Source organism: Protopterus annectens, chromosome 2.part1, assembly GCF_019279795.1.
Source record: "Protopterus annectens isolate FY-2018-M chromosome 2.part1, PAN1.0, whole genome shotgun sequence".
Lineage (NCBI taxonomy): Eukaryota > Metazoa > Chordata > Ceratodontiformes > Protopteridae > Protopterus > Protopterus annectens.
In genome coordinates, this window is record NC_056729.1 from 346,061,824 (window position 1) to 346,080,386 (window position 18,563).

The 18,563-nt window shown below is 45.0% G+C and overlaps 1 protein-coding gene across 1 annotated transcript in view; it reads left to right on the forward strand.

Moving 5' to 3' along the window:
* The window catches only part of DHX15 (DEAH-box helicase 15), a 1,215,680-nt gene that overhangs the window by 770,153 nt on the left and 426,964 nt on the right, over positions 1-18,563 (forward strand). Inside the window, exon 12 of the mRNA XM_044062183.1 lies at positions 234-320. Within this exon, the coding sequence (XP_043918118.1) occupies positions 234-320 (87 nt within the window). The remainder of the gene's footprint in view (positions 1-233; positions 321-18,563) is intronic.

Here is an 18,563-nt window from a genome sequence, read left to right on the forward strand (position 1 = left end):
GCTGACAAAGCATGTTGCTTGTTCCAGGTGTCTTTAAAGTCATTTTGCTAGTACCTCTACTACTGTATTCTGTTTTGTTCTAGTTTTCTCTACTGCTATATTTTGTTTTTCTTTTATTTCATAGTTCATTTTTTTGCATCTGTTTTCCACAGCTTCTCCCAAGTGTGTTTTATAGAGTATTTTCCTTATGCAGTATGTCTTTTTGTTATTCTTTTTTGTTCTCTCCACAACAGGTAGTTGTGTCAACAAACATTGCAGAAACATCTTTAACAATTGATGGTGTTGTGTTTGTGATTGACCCTGGTTTTGCTAAACAAAAGGTGAGTGACTTTTGTTTATCATTCTGTGTTTTTGTAATTTGTTTACCCATGTAGACATTTTAGTATTTTTAATTTGTTGTCTAGGTTAAGAGTACTCTTTTCAGTCATGATCAGAACTACAAGGCAGATAGAAAAACTGACTTCAGCAGTATAAATAACATTTGCACATAAGTTTACAGCAGCTATGTAGATAACCTCATCTTAACAATGTTAACGAATATTGTGTACAAGTAGTCAAGCTGTCTGAGAGAATACTTAAGTGAATTTTTGTCAAAAAAAATTATATGGTATCAAATGTACATATGGGTTTATAACTCCAAGAAAGTGAATAGTAAGAGCTAGGAGTGCATAAATAATTAATAAAACCCTGAGAGATGGATTGAGAAATTAGTAAAGATGGTACAGCTACTAGTAGGAAACAGTAGGTTATAGTATATATAATTAACAGAAATGTTAGATTATGTACTTAACCATCTTAGAAAATTAAAAAAAAAAAAAAAGATCAACAGTTTCACTGCTTTGGGTTAGGCAGGCAAAATGTTTCATGTTGATTGTCTTAAGGCAGACATGGGTCCTTGACAATGTCTGTGGAATGCTTCATTTTACGTAGAATATATCAACGCTGGTAGATAAGTGTGGTTTGGATTTTCATTTAGAACATTGAACACTTGCAGCTACAAAATTTCATTTGTAGCAGCTGAACTGTTTTTTGTACACATTTTACCTTCTGGGCTGTTTGCTAACTGCAGCCTGTCTAGTTTTCTACTGCCTTGCAAATAATGCTTGGCATTGGTCATAGTGGGACTTATCAGCTGTCAATGTTTGTAGCTTTGCAGTACAAGATTATGTAGATATTTTGACTACGTAACATTTTCTTGCAGACCACTAGTATACGGTAGAATACATGAGTAGCTTGGAGGATGAATTGACTGCTGCAGTCATAACATCCTAGATTAGTGCCTGCAGGGAAGCTCATGGCCAGCCTGATTTCCAAATTTCTGCCTTCTCTCTCTCTCTTTTTTTTTTTTTTCCACTTTGACTCCCTAACATCTTGATGTCTGGAGTCTGGCTCACCCATCTTCATATCTTTCTTGATGCAGTTCCAAGTTGAGAACTTGTAGTATTGTTGACAGGGTGTCATTTTGCTTGCTTCCTGGTATGCAGATATGTCCAGTCTTAAGGAAATACTTGATCATCGTGTTACACTGCTGCAGTCATTACACTTGGGTTATCCTGCCGTCAGGCGGTCCCTCAGTCGGCCTGAGTTTCAAAGTCTTGGTCTGGCGTCTGTTGCTGTCGCTTCTTCCCTGATGTCAGTGCGACAGGGGTATATAAGATGCAGCTAATGCCATTTTCTTCAGTCTTTCTTGCCGCGTGGTGCCCTAAGCAAAAGCAGTTTGCAAGTGCTGGTCGGCCGACTCCTGAGATTTTCATTCCAAATCCAGAACCGAAGTCTTCTACAAAGCTAAATACCCTGTTGGGGAAACTTTTTCTTGCCTCAGACCGATGTCAGTAAAAGTTAATAACTGTATTTCTTGTGGGGAAGCAAATACCTTATAAGGATTTCCATTCTTATTGTATCCCATGCCTAGGCCCAGACCACAACGTCACAGGTTGTCTGTTTTGTACTAGGTTTAACAAGCGCACTATTAAACGTCTGTTTGATTTTGCCCGACATTATTTTGGCAGAAAATTCAATTACACCTTGCAGTTGGAACTACTGATGACTGGAATACACAAAAAGCACAGACAAGGACAGGTATCCGAGGTGCAAAACTGACGACAAAGCCTCTTCTAGGCCAGCCGCTGGTTCTCCGGTTTTCAGCGAGGCGCCTTCGCAGTCCCTGACTACTGCTTCTTTAGAACCGCAGGCCGCCTCTGACTTCCACATGGAGATGGCTGGGCCTTCGGACGCATCAGATTTACAGCCTACCGAGACTTAACCCTTCAGAGGGATCCGGAGTAGCTGAACAACCCGTAGCTTCAGAGGGTGTTTTCAGACCTACTCAGTTAACCATTAAATCTTCTGCTAAGTCTAAAACTCCTTTAAAAACAAAGAAACAAATTCAGCATTCATCAGGACAGGCCTCCATTAAGAAACAAATGCTCAAAATGGCCGAAGACTTTGTCACTCTGATGAGGGGTTCCCATCCCCCTCCTCATAAAAAAACCTAGACAGGATGCAGACTATGACTCATCCGACCAGGTATCCATCTCTTCAGCTGCATCCTCAGACTTAGGATACTCTTTACCCCCTTATGAGGATTCTGATGCTGAGGAATCAATTCCTTCAGCCTCTCCGCCAGAGGACTACTCCTTTGGGGAAACCTTACATACCATGAGGGAGCATTTCCATTGGGAGTTCCAGGATTATTCAGAATCCAAGTAAAGGCTCAGATATTTCCTTTTATTACCTCAACACAGACCCTTTGCTATTCCGCCAGTGTTAGATATTGTGGATGATGTGTATACTGAATCCAGTTTAAATCCTGATTCTTTACCTCCTGCTCCAGTTAAGCCGGACAGATACTACAGAGTCCCTGACTCTCACAAATTTCTTTATAAAAGCCCTGTTGCTGACCCTGAAACTTCTCAGGGCCCCAAAGGGATAAAGGCCTCTTCAGCAAAGAATCCAGTCCCCTCTGACAGAGACTCCAGAGCATTAGACAGATGGGGGAAGAAAGTATATACATCTGCAACTTTAGGAATGAGGGCCTTACATTGCCAGTTTCACATGCTAAAATATCATCAATATTTCATGTCTCAGTTGAAACAAAAAATGCTTCCAAACTCAGATCCTCCTAATTATAAGGAAATGCAGGATTTATTGCATGCAGCTGAACAAGTGTGAAAACATACTTTGCAATGTGGTTTTGATTCATTAGAGGCCTCCTGTAGAGCATCAGTTACAGGATCTGTCATTAGAAGACATGCTTAGTTAAAAGAACAGACGTTACCAGATCATGTTAAAGCAAAATTATTGGATGCACCTTTGCAGCAGGATGTTTTATTTGGAGTTAAGGCAGAAGAAGTATTAAAGAAAATGGAGGACAATGCAAAATCTATGCAAATGGTGAAGGATTTCTTACAGGTTCAGCCGCCTCGATTTAGCAGAAATTGGCCAACAAAAAATTGGTCCTTTCCAGTTACAGACAGACCTCAAAGGGACTGATACAGATGTCCAAGAGGTAGAGGTCAACCACAAGGTACTAACAGGCCTCGACAATGGGGTGCATCAACCCAGAAAGAAGGGGAAGACAGGCCTCAGCATTATAAAAAACAGCCCCAATGACTTCCCACTACAGCTGCCAAACAGTTCTGTCTTGGCAGCCCCCTTGGGAAAACTGGCACTTTTCAGTCGCAATTTGGCATATGATCACCAAAGACAAATGGGTTCTCAACCTTGTGTCTCAAGGTTACAGGTTCCACTTTCACACTCTGCCAAGGTTAAAAGGAATGCCAAATCTGCCACCAAATCAATGGGCAGAGGCTCAGACAAATTACAGCACTCATGGACATGAGAGCTATTCAAAAGGTACTAACACAGGAGCAAGGACAATTATTTTACTCAAGACTCTTTTTGGTTCCCAGAAAGGACAAAGCCTGGAGGCCCATTCTAGATCTTTCTTTAAGCACTTATCTGGATGTTCCAAAATTCAAAATGTTGACACTACAACAGCTTAGAAAGCTTGGCTCGTAACTTTGGACCTCTAGGAGGCATACCTGCATGTCCTTATCAGACAAAACTGCAGAAGATACCTCTGATTCATAGCTGGTTCAATGCACTACCAATTCTCTGCACTGCCCTTTGGCTTATCTACTGCGCCCAGGGTCTTCACAAAGTGCCTGGCACCAGTAATTGCATTTTGCAGACATAAAGGAATTCAAATTTATTCGTACCTGGACGTCTGCCTGATTCAAGCGGAGAGCAAGGACATTCTTCTAAAGCAACTGGCGTCTGTAAAAAAGTTAAGTTGCCAAGGGTACACAGTAAACGAAAAGAAGTCAAAACTAGTGCCTTCACATGAGATATTCATGGGTGCCAGCTTGAATACAACGACCCAGATGGCTTATCTCACGCCAGACGAGCAAGGACAACTGACTCAATATTTTCAATTGATGGCAACAAAGACCCAACTCCCTGCAAGAAAAATTTTGCAGGCCTTGGGTTACAGGGCATCTTGCATACTACTAATTCCATATGCCAGACTGCATATGAGGAAACTACAATGGTACCTAAAGAGTGTCTGGTCTCAACACTGTCAAATTTTGGAAACAGTAATACCACCAATTCCTTGCCTTCAACAGGAGTTTCGATGGTGGGTTCAAGCATGTCACCTCAACAAGGGACAGCCTTTCACTCAACCCACAGCCAGGCAAACACTGACAACAGTTGCATCGGATTACGCCTGGGGAGCACACGTGGCAAGAAAATGTATTCAGGGCAAGTGGCCCGCAGAACAAAGGCATCTTCACATCAATCAAAGAGATGCTAGCTGTACAAAATGCCCTTATAGCTTTCAAGGACCTGCTGCATGCAGGACAACTACTACTAAAGGCAGAAAACACCACTGTTATGTGATACATAAGCAAGGGGGCACTCATTCTTATCCCCTCTGCAGACAAGCCATGACCTTGTGGAACACAGCTCTAACCTATCAAGTTCATCTGCAAGCACAATTCCTGCCAGGAGAGAAAAACACACTGGCAGACGACTTAAGCAGAAACATCATGGATCCACACGAGTGGAAATTACATCCACAAATATTCAGAATGATAACACAAAAATGGTGGAGCCCGGACATGGATCTGTTTGCATCCCCAATGAACTGCCAGCTACAGAAATTCTGCACAAGAACTTACCACCCACAAGCATGGAAAGTGGATGCCCTCTCATTCAGCTGGAAAAACCTACAAGTATATACTTTCCCACCACTACCTCTCCTTCCAAAGGTACTCATAAAAGCCAGGCAAGAAAAGCCAAAGATGATGCTGATTGGCCCAGACTGGCCACGCCAGCACTGGTACCCAATCTTAAAGAACTTAGCACAAGGTCCACCCTGGATTTTGCCTCAAATCCCACATCTTCTGACTCAGCACAACAATCAGATACTTCACAGCCAGCAAAAAACTTTAAACCTGGCTGCAGGGCAGATTCCTTAGTCAAGCAAGCAATGCCTCTCCAAAGCTGTTATGGATGTCATTCTGGAGGCCAGAGGGCCTAGCACCAGGAAAGCCTATTCAGATAAATGGAAGAGATTCTGTGCCCGGAACCAGGCTCACAGCCTTGACCCTCTTGTCCCAAATATTCCTCAGATACTACAATATTTAACTGAGATGCTTGACAAAGGCCTCTCCTTTTCATCCGTAAGATCCACGCCTCTTCCATCTCTGCTCATTACAACACAGACCCACCTATTTTTTCTAATCCTTTGCTAAAACAGTACCTCAGAGGGGCTAAAAACATAAGACCGCCCCGTAGAGCACCAACTCCAACTTGGGACTTAACTTCGTATTGGAAAAATGAACTTTACCTCCTTTTGAGCCAGCTAACTCAGCAGATTTAAAATATGTCTCTTGGAAAACTGCTCTGCTCCTGGCAATAACCTCAGCATGAAGAGTTTCAGAATTACAGGCACTAATGGCAGTGGAACCTTTCATCATTTTCCACCAAGACAGGGTGTCTTTAAGAACAAATCCTACTTTTATGCCAAAGGTGGTATCAAGTGTGGCTGTAAACCAAACTATTCACTTGCCAACTTTTTATCCAAACCCACAGAATAAAGGAGAGAGACGTCTGCATTCTTTGGACATACACAGGCAGTTACGCTTTTACTTGGACAAAACCAAAGCTTTCAGAAAAACTGAAAAGTTGTTTGTAGCATATGCTGCAGGAGCAGAGGGAAAAGCCATTTCAAAACAGACCATTTCCAAATGGATAGGACACTGTATACGTTTCTGCTATACACACCATGGGAAAACTGTAACTAACAGCATTAGGTCTCATTCCACCAGGACAACAGCCACTTCAACTGCCTACCTCAGTGGAGTGCCTACCAAGGACATTTTGGAAGCAGCAACTTGGAGTTCTGTACATACCTTCAGCAAGCATTACCATCTGCCTCTTTACTCTAAATCCAGAACTGGCTTTGCCACTGCAGTGCTGCAGGACCTTATAGCCACCCTACCTCAGCTTTGGGATTCTACCCAAGTGTAATGACTGCAGCAGTGTAACACGATGAACATAGTACAGTTTTGTACCTACCATAAATGTAGATGTTCGAGTGTATACACTGCTGCAGTCCAGGTTACCCTCCCTCCTTTTCCTCTGACGTCAGGGAAGAAGTGACAGCAACCGACGCCGGACCAAGACTTTGGAACTCAGGCCGACTGAGGGGACCACCTGACGGCAGGATAACCCAAGTGTAATGACTGCAGCAGTGTAAACACTCGAACATCTACATTTATGGTAGGTACAAAACTGTACTTTTTTTCTTTAGTACTGATTATGTCTGGTAGTGAAACTGAAAAGATGAATTGCCATCAGTTTAGGTAGTGTACCTCACACAAGGATTTTGTTTACTTTTAGTACTGTTTGTGTTTCAGAAGCTTTTGGTTTATTTTTCTCAACTTGTATGGTGTTGCTGGTGAGATGAATCCCTTGGCTATGGACAAGCAAGTTTCAGAGTTTGTTGTGTGTTGGTTGTCTGTATAAGTTTGCCCCTCCTTAAGACCTCAATAAGAGTGTACTCTTCGGGGTGGTTCATTTTGTTGTTGAATGTCTGGCATGTTTTGATTTTGGATCAAGAACCCTTGCAGACTTCGGTACCAAACTAGTGATCTGAAGTAGTTAACTTCATTTGGTCATCAACTTGTGGGTCTTCGGATCCGGATTGGATCCGAGACTGCTGCTTCACCAGAGTCTTATCCGTGCTACAAGCTCCTTCCCTTATCCATAATACCCCTCTATCTTCTTCCTTCCCCCAGATCTCGTTTAACGCTTTTCAAGCCAGCAGCGTGGTCTTGAGTTCCGAGCATTTTGGCAGTTTTTGGGTAAGTGTTAAATTTTGGGCTAGTTAGTTTCCATTTCTTTCGTGTATCTTCCCTACACCCACGTCTGTCTGTTTCGTAAAAAAAAAAAAAAAAAAATAGTGGTCTTCCCAGTTAGTGTGGCCTCTGTGTCATTCCTCTACTCTGTGTGCGCGTCTGTGTGCGCGTCTGCCTGTCTGTGCTAGAACCTTCCTGGGTCATGGCTGAAGCTCCTAAGCCAGTTTTCAGGAAATGCACAGTGTTTGGCCACAAGCTTTTTCTGTGCGTGGTGTGTTTAGGTGTCCCCCATTTGGATATGGGCTGTACTTTTTGAGCGGGATTTAATCCTACAGCCCTCAAGGATAGGAGGGCAAAAGTCATCATGAAGGGACTGTTACCAGCATTGAGAGTGGCTGTTCCCGCTTCTTCGGTAGCGGCCTCCACAGTTTCCTCTTCCCTTCAGGCCACAGGGGCTCAAACCCCCCATTATTAGACCTTCAGAATCGGAAAAGCGACACAAAGAAAGGCCCAAGAAGCAGTCTTCTGCTGGTACCCCCTCCTCCGCAGCGTGTCGCAGTTATCTCCATGGCACCTATCTCGGACCCCTTCCCTGCTGTCTCAGCAGGAGAACCAAGGGTTTGTGTTACACTGCCGCAGTCATCACTGTTGGGTTATCCTGCCGTCAGGCGGTCCCGCAGTCGGCCCGAGTTCCAAAGTCTTGGTCCAGCGTCGGTTGCTGTCGCTTCTTCCCTGACGTCAGTGTGCTAGGGGTATGTAAGATGCATCCGACGCCATTTTCTCCAGTCTTTATTGCCGCGCTGTGCCCAAAGCAGAAGCAGTTCGCAAGTGCTGGTCAGCAGACTCCTGAGATTTTCAAATCGAATTTCAGACCGAAGTCTTCATAAAGCTAAGTACCCCGTTGGGGAACCTTTTCTTGCCTCAGTACGATGTCAGAAAAAGTTAACAATTGCATTTCTTGTGGGAAGCAAATACCTCATAAGGACTTTCATTCTTATTGTATTCCTTGCCTAGGCCCAGACCACGATGTCACAGGTTGTCTGTTTTGTGCTAGGTTTAATAAACGAACTATTAAACGTCTGTTTGATTTCGCCCGGCATTACTTTGGTAGGAAATTTAATTATACCATGCCGTTGGAGCAACAGACGACCAGAATGCATAAAAAACGCAAAGATGAGGACAGGCAGCCAAAATCCAAACCGGATTCCGAGACCTCTGCTAGGCCAGTCGCCGGATGTTCATCGTGCATACAGCTGCAGTCATTACAGATGGGTTATCCTGCCTTCAGGCAGGTCCTCGGTTGGCCGAATTCCAAAGTCTAGGTCCGGCGTCGGTTGTCGTTGCTTCTTCCCTGACGTCAGTGCGGCAGGGGTATAAAAGAGGCAGCCGACGCCATCTTCAGTCTTTCTTGCCGCGCGGTGCCCGAAGCAGAAGCAGTTCGCAAGTGCCGGTCGGCCAGCTCCTGAGATTTACGAAAATATTTCAGCAGAAGTCTTCTTGAAAGCTAAGTACCCCATTGGGGAAACTTTTCTTGCCTCAGACCGATGTCAGGCAAAGTTAATAATTGCATTTCATGTGGGAAGCAAATACCGCATAAGGATTTCCACTCTTTCTGTATACCTTGCTTAGTCCCAGACCATGACGTCTTGGCCTGCCGTTTTTGTGCTAGATTCAACAAGCGCACTATTAAGCGCCGGGCGAAGTTCGCCCTTCACTATTTTGGTAAAAAATTTAATTATATTATGTTGTTGGATACTCCGACTCCAGTTTTGAGTAAAAGACGCAAAGATAAGGACCGACATACGAAGTCTGCACAGATTACTGACACCACGCTAAGGCTGACTACCGGTTCTCCGGTTCTCAACGAGGCGCCTACGCAGCCCCTGAGTACCAATGACACAACATTACCGGTGTCTTCAGTACCTGAGGTCGCAGGCTCCTTGGTCCCGATTCCTACTACAGATACCGACGCCACTCTTGGCAGGGAAACTGAGTTTAGACAGGCCTGTCATTTCTCAAGGTGTCTTCAGGCATTCCTCCTTCTCTATTAAAGCTTTCACTAAATCTAAAGCAGCCATGAAAACCAAAAAACAGGGACCTCAGACCCCCTCTCAAGGCCCCATGCCTAAAAAACAGATGCTCAAAATGGCTGAGGATTTGATTACTCTTATCAGGGTTTCTCAACCCCCCTCTGACAAAAGGCCCAGATTAGAGGAAGATTACCATTTCTCATTACCTCTGAACATTCTGAGGACCAGGATTATGCCTATTCTCCTTTTGAAGACTCTGATGCAGAGGAGTCTATTCCCTCGGTCTCCCCCCCCCCGAGGACTACTCTTTTGGGGAAAACCTACATACATTGAGGGAACACTTGCACTGGGAAGGCCAAGATTACTCAGATTCCAAGAAAAGGCTCAGGGATTTTCTTTTGCTCCCCCAGCATAGGCCCCTGGCTATCCCTCCTGTTTTAGATATATTGGATGATGTGTACACAGAAGCCAGCCTTAATCCAGATTCTTTGCCTCCAGCTCCTGTAAAACCAGACCGGTATTACCGTGTTCCTGATTCGCACCAGTTCCTATACAAAAGCCATACTGCTGACCCAGAAACTATTTCACAGGGTCCCAAGGGAATTAAGGCCTCTACTGCTAAAACCCATTACCTTCAGAGAGAGATTCCAGAGCTTTAGAAAGGTGGGGGGGAAAGGTGTACACCTCTGCCACTTTAACCATGAGGGCATTAAACTGTCAGTTCCATATGTTAAAGTATCAACAGTGTTTGTTATCTCAGTTGACAAGCAAAATGACACAACCAGATTTAAAAGAGTTGCAGGATTTGTTGCATGGTGCAGAGCAAGTGGGTAAACATACCTTGCAGTGTGGTTTTGATGCTTTAGAGGCCTCATGTAGAGCTGCTGATGTCCTTCAAGGATGCATCTGCAGTCATCACATATGGGTTGTCCTGCCTCAGGCAGCCCTTCGGTCGGCCGGATTCCAAAGTCTGGTGCCGGCGTCGGCTGATGTCGCCCCTTCCCCGATGTCAGAGCGCCTGGGGTATAAAAGCGCCAGCCGACGCCATCTTCCCGAGTCTTTCTTGCCGCGTGGTGCCCGAAGCAGAAGCAGTTCGCAAGTGCCGGTCGGCCAGCTCCTGTAATTCAGCTAACCGAAGACTTCAAAAGCTAAGTACCCCGTTGGGGACTCTTTCTTGCCTCAGCCGATGTCAGATAAAGTTAATAATTGTTTAACTTGTGGGAAACAAATACCTCATAAGGATTTCCACTCTTACTGCCTCCCCTGCCTAGGCCCAGACCACGGCGTCTCGGCCTGTTCAGCCTGTGCTTCCTTCAACCGACACATTCTTAGACGTCGGGCGGAGTTCGCAGAGGAATTTTTTGGGGCTAATTTTTCATACAAAATGCCGTCGGACTTCACATTTAATAAAGAAACGGAAGGACAAGGACCGACACGCGGGCCGTGGTTTCGGCTGAAACCACGGCCAGGCCTACCGCGAGTGTCTCTGTCTCAGCTGAAACAGAGTCCTTGGTACTTCCGACACCCGAAACCGCTCAACCGACAACCTCGGCCCCGGAGGCCCCTGCTGAGTCGGTTATTGAATTTCCTTCAGAAACTGGTGTCTTGGAAACTTCCAACACCATTCCTCTAGACAAAACTACTCCAGCACGTGGTGCAGCTAGGCCTCCTGCATCCATGTCCATAAAGGCATTCACCAGGGCTAAAGTTGCTAAACATACAAAAGCTATGCCCCCCAGGGGTATTCCTCAGGGACCCTCTACAAGTTCACAGATTCTTACTTTAGCGGAGGACCTTATTTCCTTGATTAGGGGATCTCAACCTCATCCGGACAGGGGCTCTCAACCTCCTCTAGACAAAAGGCCCAGGGTTGAGCCCACTGATCCCCACTCCTCAGAGGAGGCCTCTGATGGCTCTGCTCTCTCGGACTACCAGGAGGAGGCTTTTTCAGTCTACGAGGATTCTGATGCAGAGGAATCCATCCCCTCGGCCTCCCCTCCTGAAGAGCTATCCTTCGGTGAGACCCTTCACACTATGAGAGAGCATTTCAAATGGCTGGGCCAGGAATTTTCTGATTCCAGGAAAAGATTAAGAACTTTTCTGCATTTACCTCAGCATAGACCTTTGGCTATTCCTCCTGTTTTGAATGTCATTGATGATGTGTACTCGGAGTCTAGCATAACCCCTGACACTCTTCCCCCGGCCCCTGTCAAACCCGATAGGTACTACAGGGTCCCAGACTCACATAATTTTCTTTACAAGGCCCACTCTGCTGATCCAGAAACTATTTCCCAGGGCCCTAAAGGGGTTGCGCCTGCCACCTCTAAAAATCCACTCCCCTCTGAAAGGGAGTCCAGGGCTTTAGAGAGATGGGGTAAAAAAAAGTGTATACTTCTGCTACTCTTTCTATGAGGGCATTAAATTGTCAATTTCATATGATACAGTACCAAGAGTATTTGTTAGATGAATTGCATAAGAAACTGTCTTCACCTGAACCCCTAGATCGCAAATCACTACAGGATCTGGTACATAACTCCCAGCAGGTTAGTAACCATTTCTTACAATGTGGTTATGATGCATTGGAAGCTTCATGTAGGTCAGCTATGACAGGTGCAGTCATACGTAGGCATGCTTGGCTGAAGGAACAATCTCTGCCAGACCATGTTAAAGCTAAGCTTCTGGATGCTCCCCTGGAAAAGCAAAAGTTATTTGGCTCCACTGCTCAGGAGGTCTTACAGAAGGTTGAGGAAAAGGCAAAATCTGTACAAACAGTTAAAGATTTTCTGCATGTCCAACCACCAAGATTCAGCAGAAATTGGCCTGCCAAGAATTGGTCCTTTCTGGACACAGAAAGATTTCAGAGAGGCAAGAACAGGCGTGCCAGAGGTAGAGGGCAAGCTAGAGGCTCCTACAGAGGGCGTCAGTGGCAGCTTCCCAACCAGAGAGGTAGTGCAGGACCTACAACTGCTGCACAAGGACAGACTCAATGACTTTGCTTTGATTCCGCCAACCAGGGCTCAGTTAGAAGCACCTTTTGGCGGAAAGATTTCTTTATTCTCAGACAATTGGCACAGTATTACAAGAGACAAATGGACACTGCAAATAATAGACAGAGGATACAGGTTCCATTTTCACACATTACCAAAAAGAAAAGGCATGCCAGACCTGCCACCAAATCAAAGGGCAGAGGCTTTGAAACAAATCTCCAACTTAATGCAAATGAAACCTATAGAAAAGGTTCCTCTTTCAGAACAAGGCCAAGGATTTTATTCCAGACTTTTCCTTGTTCCAAGAAAAAAAAATCAATGGAAGCCTATTCTCGACTTGTCCGCACTGAATACTTATCTCATTGTGCCAAAATTCAAAATGCTGACTCTGCAGCAACTCCTTCCCATGCTGGGCAAGGGGTCTTGGCTGGTGACTAGACCTCAAGGAGGCATACCTGCATGTCCCTATCAGACAAAGTTGCATAAGACACCTCAGATTTCTTGCAGGCTCAGAGCATTACCAATTCTCAGCATTGCCCTTTGGCTTATCTACTGCGCCCATAGTATTCACGAAATGCCTGGCATCAGTAATTGCACACTGCAGACTTCAGGGGATTCAAATATACCCATATCTGGACGACTGCCTTATACAAGCGGACAGCCAACAAACTTTGGTAAAGGACTTGAATTATGCCATCCACCTACTGCAGGCATTGGGATATACAGTCAACTTTCACAAATCAAGACTTGTTCCATCCCAAAGAATAACTTTTCTGGGTGCGGATTTAGACACAACCACCCAAATGGCTTTTCTCACAGAAGAAAAACAAAGACAACTACCGGATTACTTCAAGAATCTGACGAGACAAACTCAGCTGACTGCAAGGAAAATCCTGCAGGCCCTGGGTTACATGGCATCTTGCATTCTTCTCATTCCCCAAGCAAGGCTGCATATGAGAAAACTACAATGGTACCTAAGGAGTTTATGGACTCAGCACAGCCACAGCTTAGAAACTTTGATCCCACTCATTCCATGTCTCCAATAGGAATTTCTGTGGTGGGCTCAAGCAAGCCAATCAAGCAGGGGTCTGCCCTTCAGCAAGCCAATAGCCAGCCAAACTATTACAACGGACGTTTCAGACCACGGTTTGGGAGCACACATGGAGGGCAGATGTATTCAAGGACTATGGTCACAAAAGGAGCTACGCATGCACATAAACCAAAAGGAAATGCTGGCAGTGATACATGCAATCGAGGCCTTCAAACTTTCTGCATCAAGGCCATCTGCTAATAAGGACAGACAACACCACAGTTATGTGGTACATAAACAAGCAAGGAGGCACCCATTCCTACCCTCTTTGCAGACTGGCAATGAATCTATGGGAACTTTCCTTGAAACTCAATATAGACCTGCAATCCCAGTTTGTGCCAGGAAAAGACAATATACTGGCAGACAGCTTAAGCAGAAATATCATGGATGCACACGAATGGATGTTGCACCCAGACATCTTCCTACAGATAACACAATCATAGGGAAGGCCAGACATAGATCTTTTTGCCCCCCCCCCCCCCCCAAGTCATCAGCTGAAGAAATTCTGCTCAAGGACATACCACCCACAAGCATGGAAAGTGAACGCCCTATCTTTCAGCTGGAGAACTCTAACAGTTTATGCATTTCCACCTCTTCCATTAATGACCAAGGTCTTTCTGAAGATCAGGACAGAGCAGCCAAAAGTGATTCTGATAGCTCCGGACTGGCCAAGACAGCACTGGTACCTACTGTAAAGAGCATGTCACACACGAAACCATGGCCTCTTCCTCAATGGCCACTTCTCCTGACACAGCACAATTACAGAACTCTGCATTCCAACCTGAAAACCTTGCGACTATCAGCCTGGAAAATACCTTGACTCCTCCTCAGGATAAGTTATCCAAGAGAGTGAAGGATATCATCATGGAAGCTCGCAGGCCTTCCACAAGAAAGGCATATTCAGCAAAATGGAAAAGATTTCACATTTGGAACACCACAAAGGGCCTAGATGCGACAGTGATGAACATGCCACATATCCTGGAATACTTGGCAGAAATGCTCCACAATGGCCTGTCTTACTCTTCCATTAAAATTCATGCTTCAGCAATTTCAGTAGAGTACAATACTGATCCACCTGTTTTTTCTCATCCTCTCCTAAGACAAGTTTCTAAGAGGAATTAAAAACATCAATCCTCCAAGGAAACCTCCAGTGCCTACTTGGGACCTTAACTTCGTGTTGGAAAAACTAACTCTGCCTCCCTTTGAACCAGCAGCATCTGCAGAACTACAGTTCCTGTCTTGGAAGACTGCCTTCCTTCTGGCCATAACCTCAGCAAGAAAAGTATCTGAGTTACAGGCCCTCATGGCAGTACAGCCATTTCTTATTTTGCATCAGGACAGAGTCTCATTGAGAACCAATCCTTCATTTATGCTGAAGGTGGTATCCAGGGTCTCAAACCAAGCTATTCACCTGCCTACCTTCTTTCCAAATCCACAAAACAAAGGGGAGAAACTTCTGCACACTCTGGACATACACAGACAGTTGCGCTACTACTTGGACAGAACGAAAAGCTACAGAAAAACTGACCAGCTGTTGGTAGCATATGCTGCTGGTGCACAAGGAAAAACAATTTCCAAACAGACAATTTCAAAATGGATAGGGAATTGCATTTGTTTCTGTTATTCCTTCCATGGAAAAACTGTGCCAGCTAACATTAGACCTCATTCAACCAGAGCCACAGCCACCTCCACAGCCTTCTTAAGAGGGGTGGCTACCAAGGACATTTTAGAAGCTGCTACATGGAGCTCCATGCATACATTTTCCAAGCATTACAATTTACCTTTATATTCCAGATCCAGAGCAGGCTTTGCTACGGCAGTCCTGCAGGGCATTTTAGCTACACCATCCTTTTCATAGATCCTCCACCCCCAGATTGGCTATGGTTTTCTACCCGTATGTGATGACTGCAGATGTATCCTTGAAGGACATAGTACAGTTTTGTACCTACCATAAATGTAGATGTCCGATAGGTATGCATATGCAGTCAGGTTTACCCTCCGTCCTTCCCCTCTTTGGTATTTATTGGGTACTTTTCCCTCTCATAGCTAGCTGGGGTTATTGAGGGCACCTGGCATCTGGGGCAAGAAACACTGAGGAAGATGGCGTCTGTTGACGCTTTTATACCCCAGTCGCTCTGACGTCGGGAAGGCGGCGTCCGACGCCGGACCCAGACTTTGGAATCCGGCCGACCAAAGGGCTGCCTGAGGCAGGACAACCCATATGTGATGACTGCAAATGCATACCTATCGGACATCTACATTTATGGTAGGTACAAAACTGTACTTTACAGGGTCTGTTATACGTAGGCATGCTTGGCTCAAAGAGCAAGCCTTACCAGATCATGTCAAAGCTAAATTATTAGATGCACCTCTTCAGAAAGATGTATTGTTTGGTGTTAAAGCTGAGGAGGTACTAAAGAAAATGGAGGAAAAAGCGAAATCAATGCAAACAGTGAAAGATTTCCTGCAGGTACAACTCCACGTTTCAGCAGAAACTGGCCTTCAAAAAATTGGTCCTTTCCAGCCACAGACAGACCTCAAAGGGGCAGATACAGATGCCCAAGGGGATCTTTCAGAGCCAGACAGTGGCAAGCACCAACCCCAAGAGGTGGAGAAGATAGATCACAGTCATTTAGAAAACAGACACAATGATTTCCCCCTTTACCTGCCAAGCAAAGCTTTAATGGCAGCACCTTTGGGTGGAAAACTGGCATTATTCTCAAAAAAATTGGCATATTGTTACAAAAGACAATTGGATTCTGGACATTATAGACAGAGGCTACAGGTTCCAGTTTCGCACCCTTCCAAAAATGAGAGGCATGCCAAACCTGCCACAAAATCAAAGGGCAGAGGCACAAAAACAAATTTCAGCTCTCATGGACATGAAAGCGATTCAAGAGGTACCTGCAAAAGAACAAGGTCAAGGGTTTTATTCCAGACTATTCCTGGTACCAAGGAAAGACAAAGATTGGAGACCTATCTTAGACCTATCCATCCTAAACACATATTTACAGGTACCAAAATTCAAGATGCTCACATTACAGCAGCTTCTTCCCATGCTGGGCAAGGAGTCTTGGCTGGTAACATTGGACCTCAAGGAGGCATACCTGCATGTCCCTATCAGACAAGATTGCAGAAGATGCCTCAGATTTCTTGCAGGTTCAACCCATTATCAATTCTCTGCATTGCCCTTTGGCTTATCTACTGCGCCCAGAGTGTTTACAAAATGCCTGGCATCAGTAATCGCCTTCTGCAGACTACAAGGAATACAAATCTACCCATATCTGTACGACTGCCTGATCCAAGCGGACAGCAAGGACATACTTCTGAAACACTTGGCGTTTGTAATAAAACTGTTGAACTTTCTGGGATACACAGTCAACAAAAATAAATCAAAACTAATACCCTCTCAACAAATAATTTTCCTTGGTGCCAGCTTGAATGCAACCACCCAGATGGCCTACCTCACACCAGAAAAACAAGGGCAACTGTCTCAATACTTCAGAAAAATGGCAACCTTCACCAGGCTAACTGCAAGGAAAGTCCTGCAGGCTCTGGGATTCATGGCATCTTGCATCCTACTAATCCCATGTGCAAAGCTACATATGAGGAAACTTCAATGGTACCTAAAAAAACTTATGGTCTCAACACAGCCACAGCTTGGAAACAATTATACCACTCATTCCATGCCTTCAAAAGGAATTTCTGTGGTGGGCTCAAGCATGCCAAAGAAACGTAGGTCTCCCTTTCTGTGTACCTCAAGCAACTCAAATCATTGCAACAGACGCCTCAGATTATGCCTGGGGGGCACACATGACAGATCAGTGCATTCAGGGAAAATGGTCCCAAAAAGAGAAGCACCTACACATCAACCAAAAGGAAATGCTAGCCGTGCAAAATGCTATTATGCCCTTCAAAGACCTACTGCATCCAGGCCAGCTATTGATAAGGACAGACAACACCACAGTGATGTGGTACATAAACAGGGGGGAACTCATTCATACCCCCTGTGCAGGCAAGCTATGACCCTATGGAACACAGCACTGGAATTGCAAATTCAACTACAGGCACAATTCCTGCCAGGGAAGGAAAACACACTGGCAGACAGCCTAAGCAGAAATATGACAGATCCACACGAATGGAAGTTGCGTCCTCAAGTTTTCACAAAGATAACTCAGGCATGGGGACAGCCAGACATAGATCTCTTTGCTACCCACAGAAATTACCAGTTGAAAAAATTTTGTTCGAGGACCTATCATCCACAGGCCTGGAAAGTGGATGCACTTTCTTTCAATTGGACAACGTTGACAGTCTATGCCTTTCCGCCTCTTCCTCTGCTGCCCAAAGTTCTATTAAAAGCCAGAGCAGAGAGGCCGAAAATGATTCTCATTGCTCCAGACTGGCCAAGACAACACTGGTATCCGCTCCTGAAGAGCCTTACACATTCCACACCATGGATCCTACCTCTAGGCCCTCTTCTGTTGTCCCAGCACAACTACAAGACTCTTCACAGCCAGCTCAAAAGCCCTAACTCTAGCTGCATGGAGAATTCCTTGATTTCCCAACAGACCCTCCTCTCCAAGGAGGTGCAGGATGTCATCTTGGAGGCCAGAAGACCTTCTACTAGAAAAGCCTACTCCGCCAAATGGAAACGATTTTGTGCCTGGAATCAAGAAAAGGGCCAGAATCCTTGGGTAATAAATTTACCTCAAATTTTACAGTACCTAGCTGAGATGTTAAACAGTGGACTTTACTTCTCCTCCATCAAAATCCACGCTTCAGCCATTTCTGCCCAATACAACACAGATCCTCCTTTATTCTCTCATCCTCTTTTAAGACAGTTCCTCTGAGGGGCAAAGAATATAAAACCCCCAAGGAAACCACCAGTCCCTGCTTGGGACCTCAACTTCGTATTGGAAAAGCTGACCCTTCCTCCCTTCAAGCCAGCTTCTTCAACAGAACTACAATGCAGCCTTTTATCATCTTCCATCAGGAGAGAGTTTCCTTACGAACCAACCCTACCTTTATGCCAAAGGTAGTATCCAGTGTAGCTTTGAATCAGACTATCCACTTACCTACCTTTTATCCT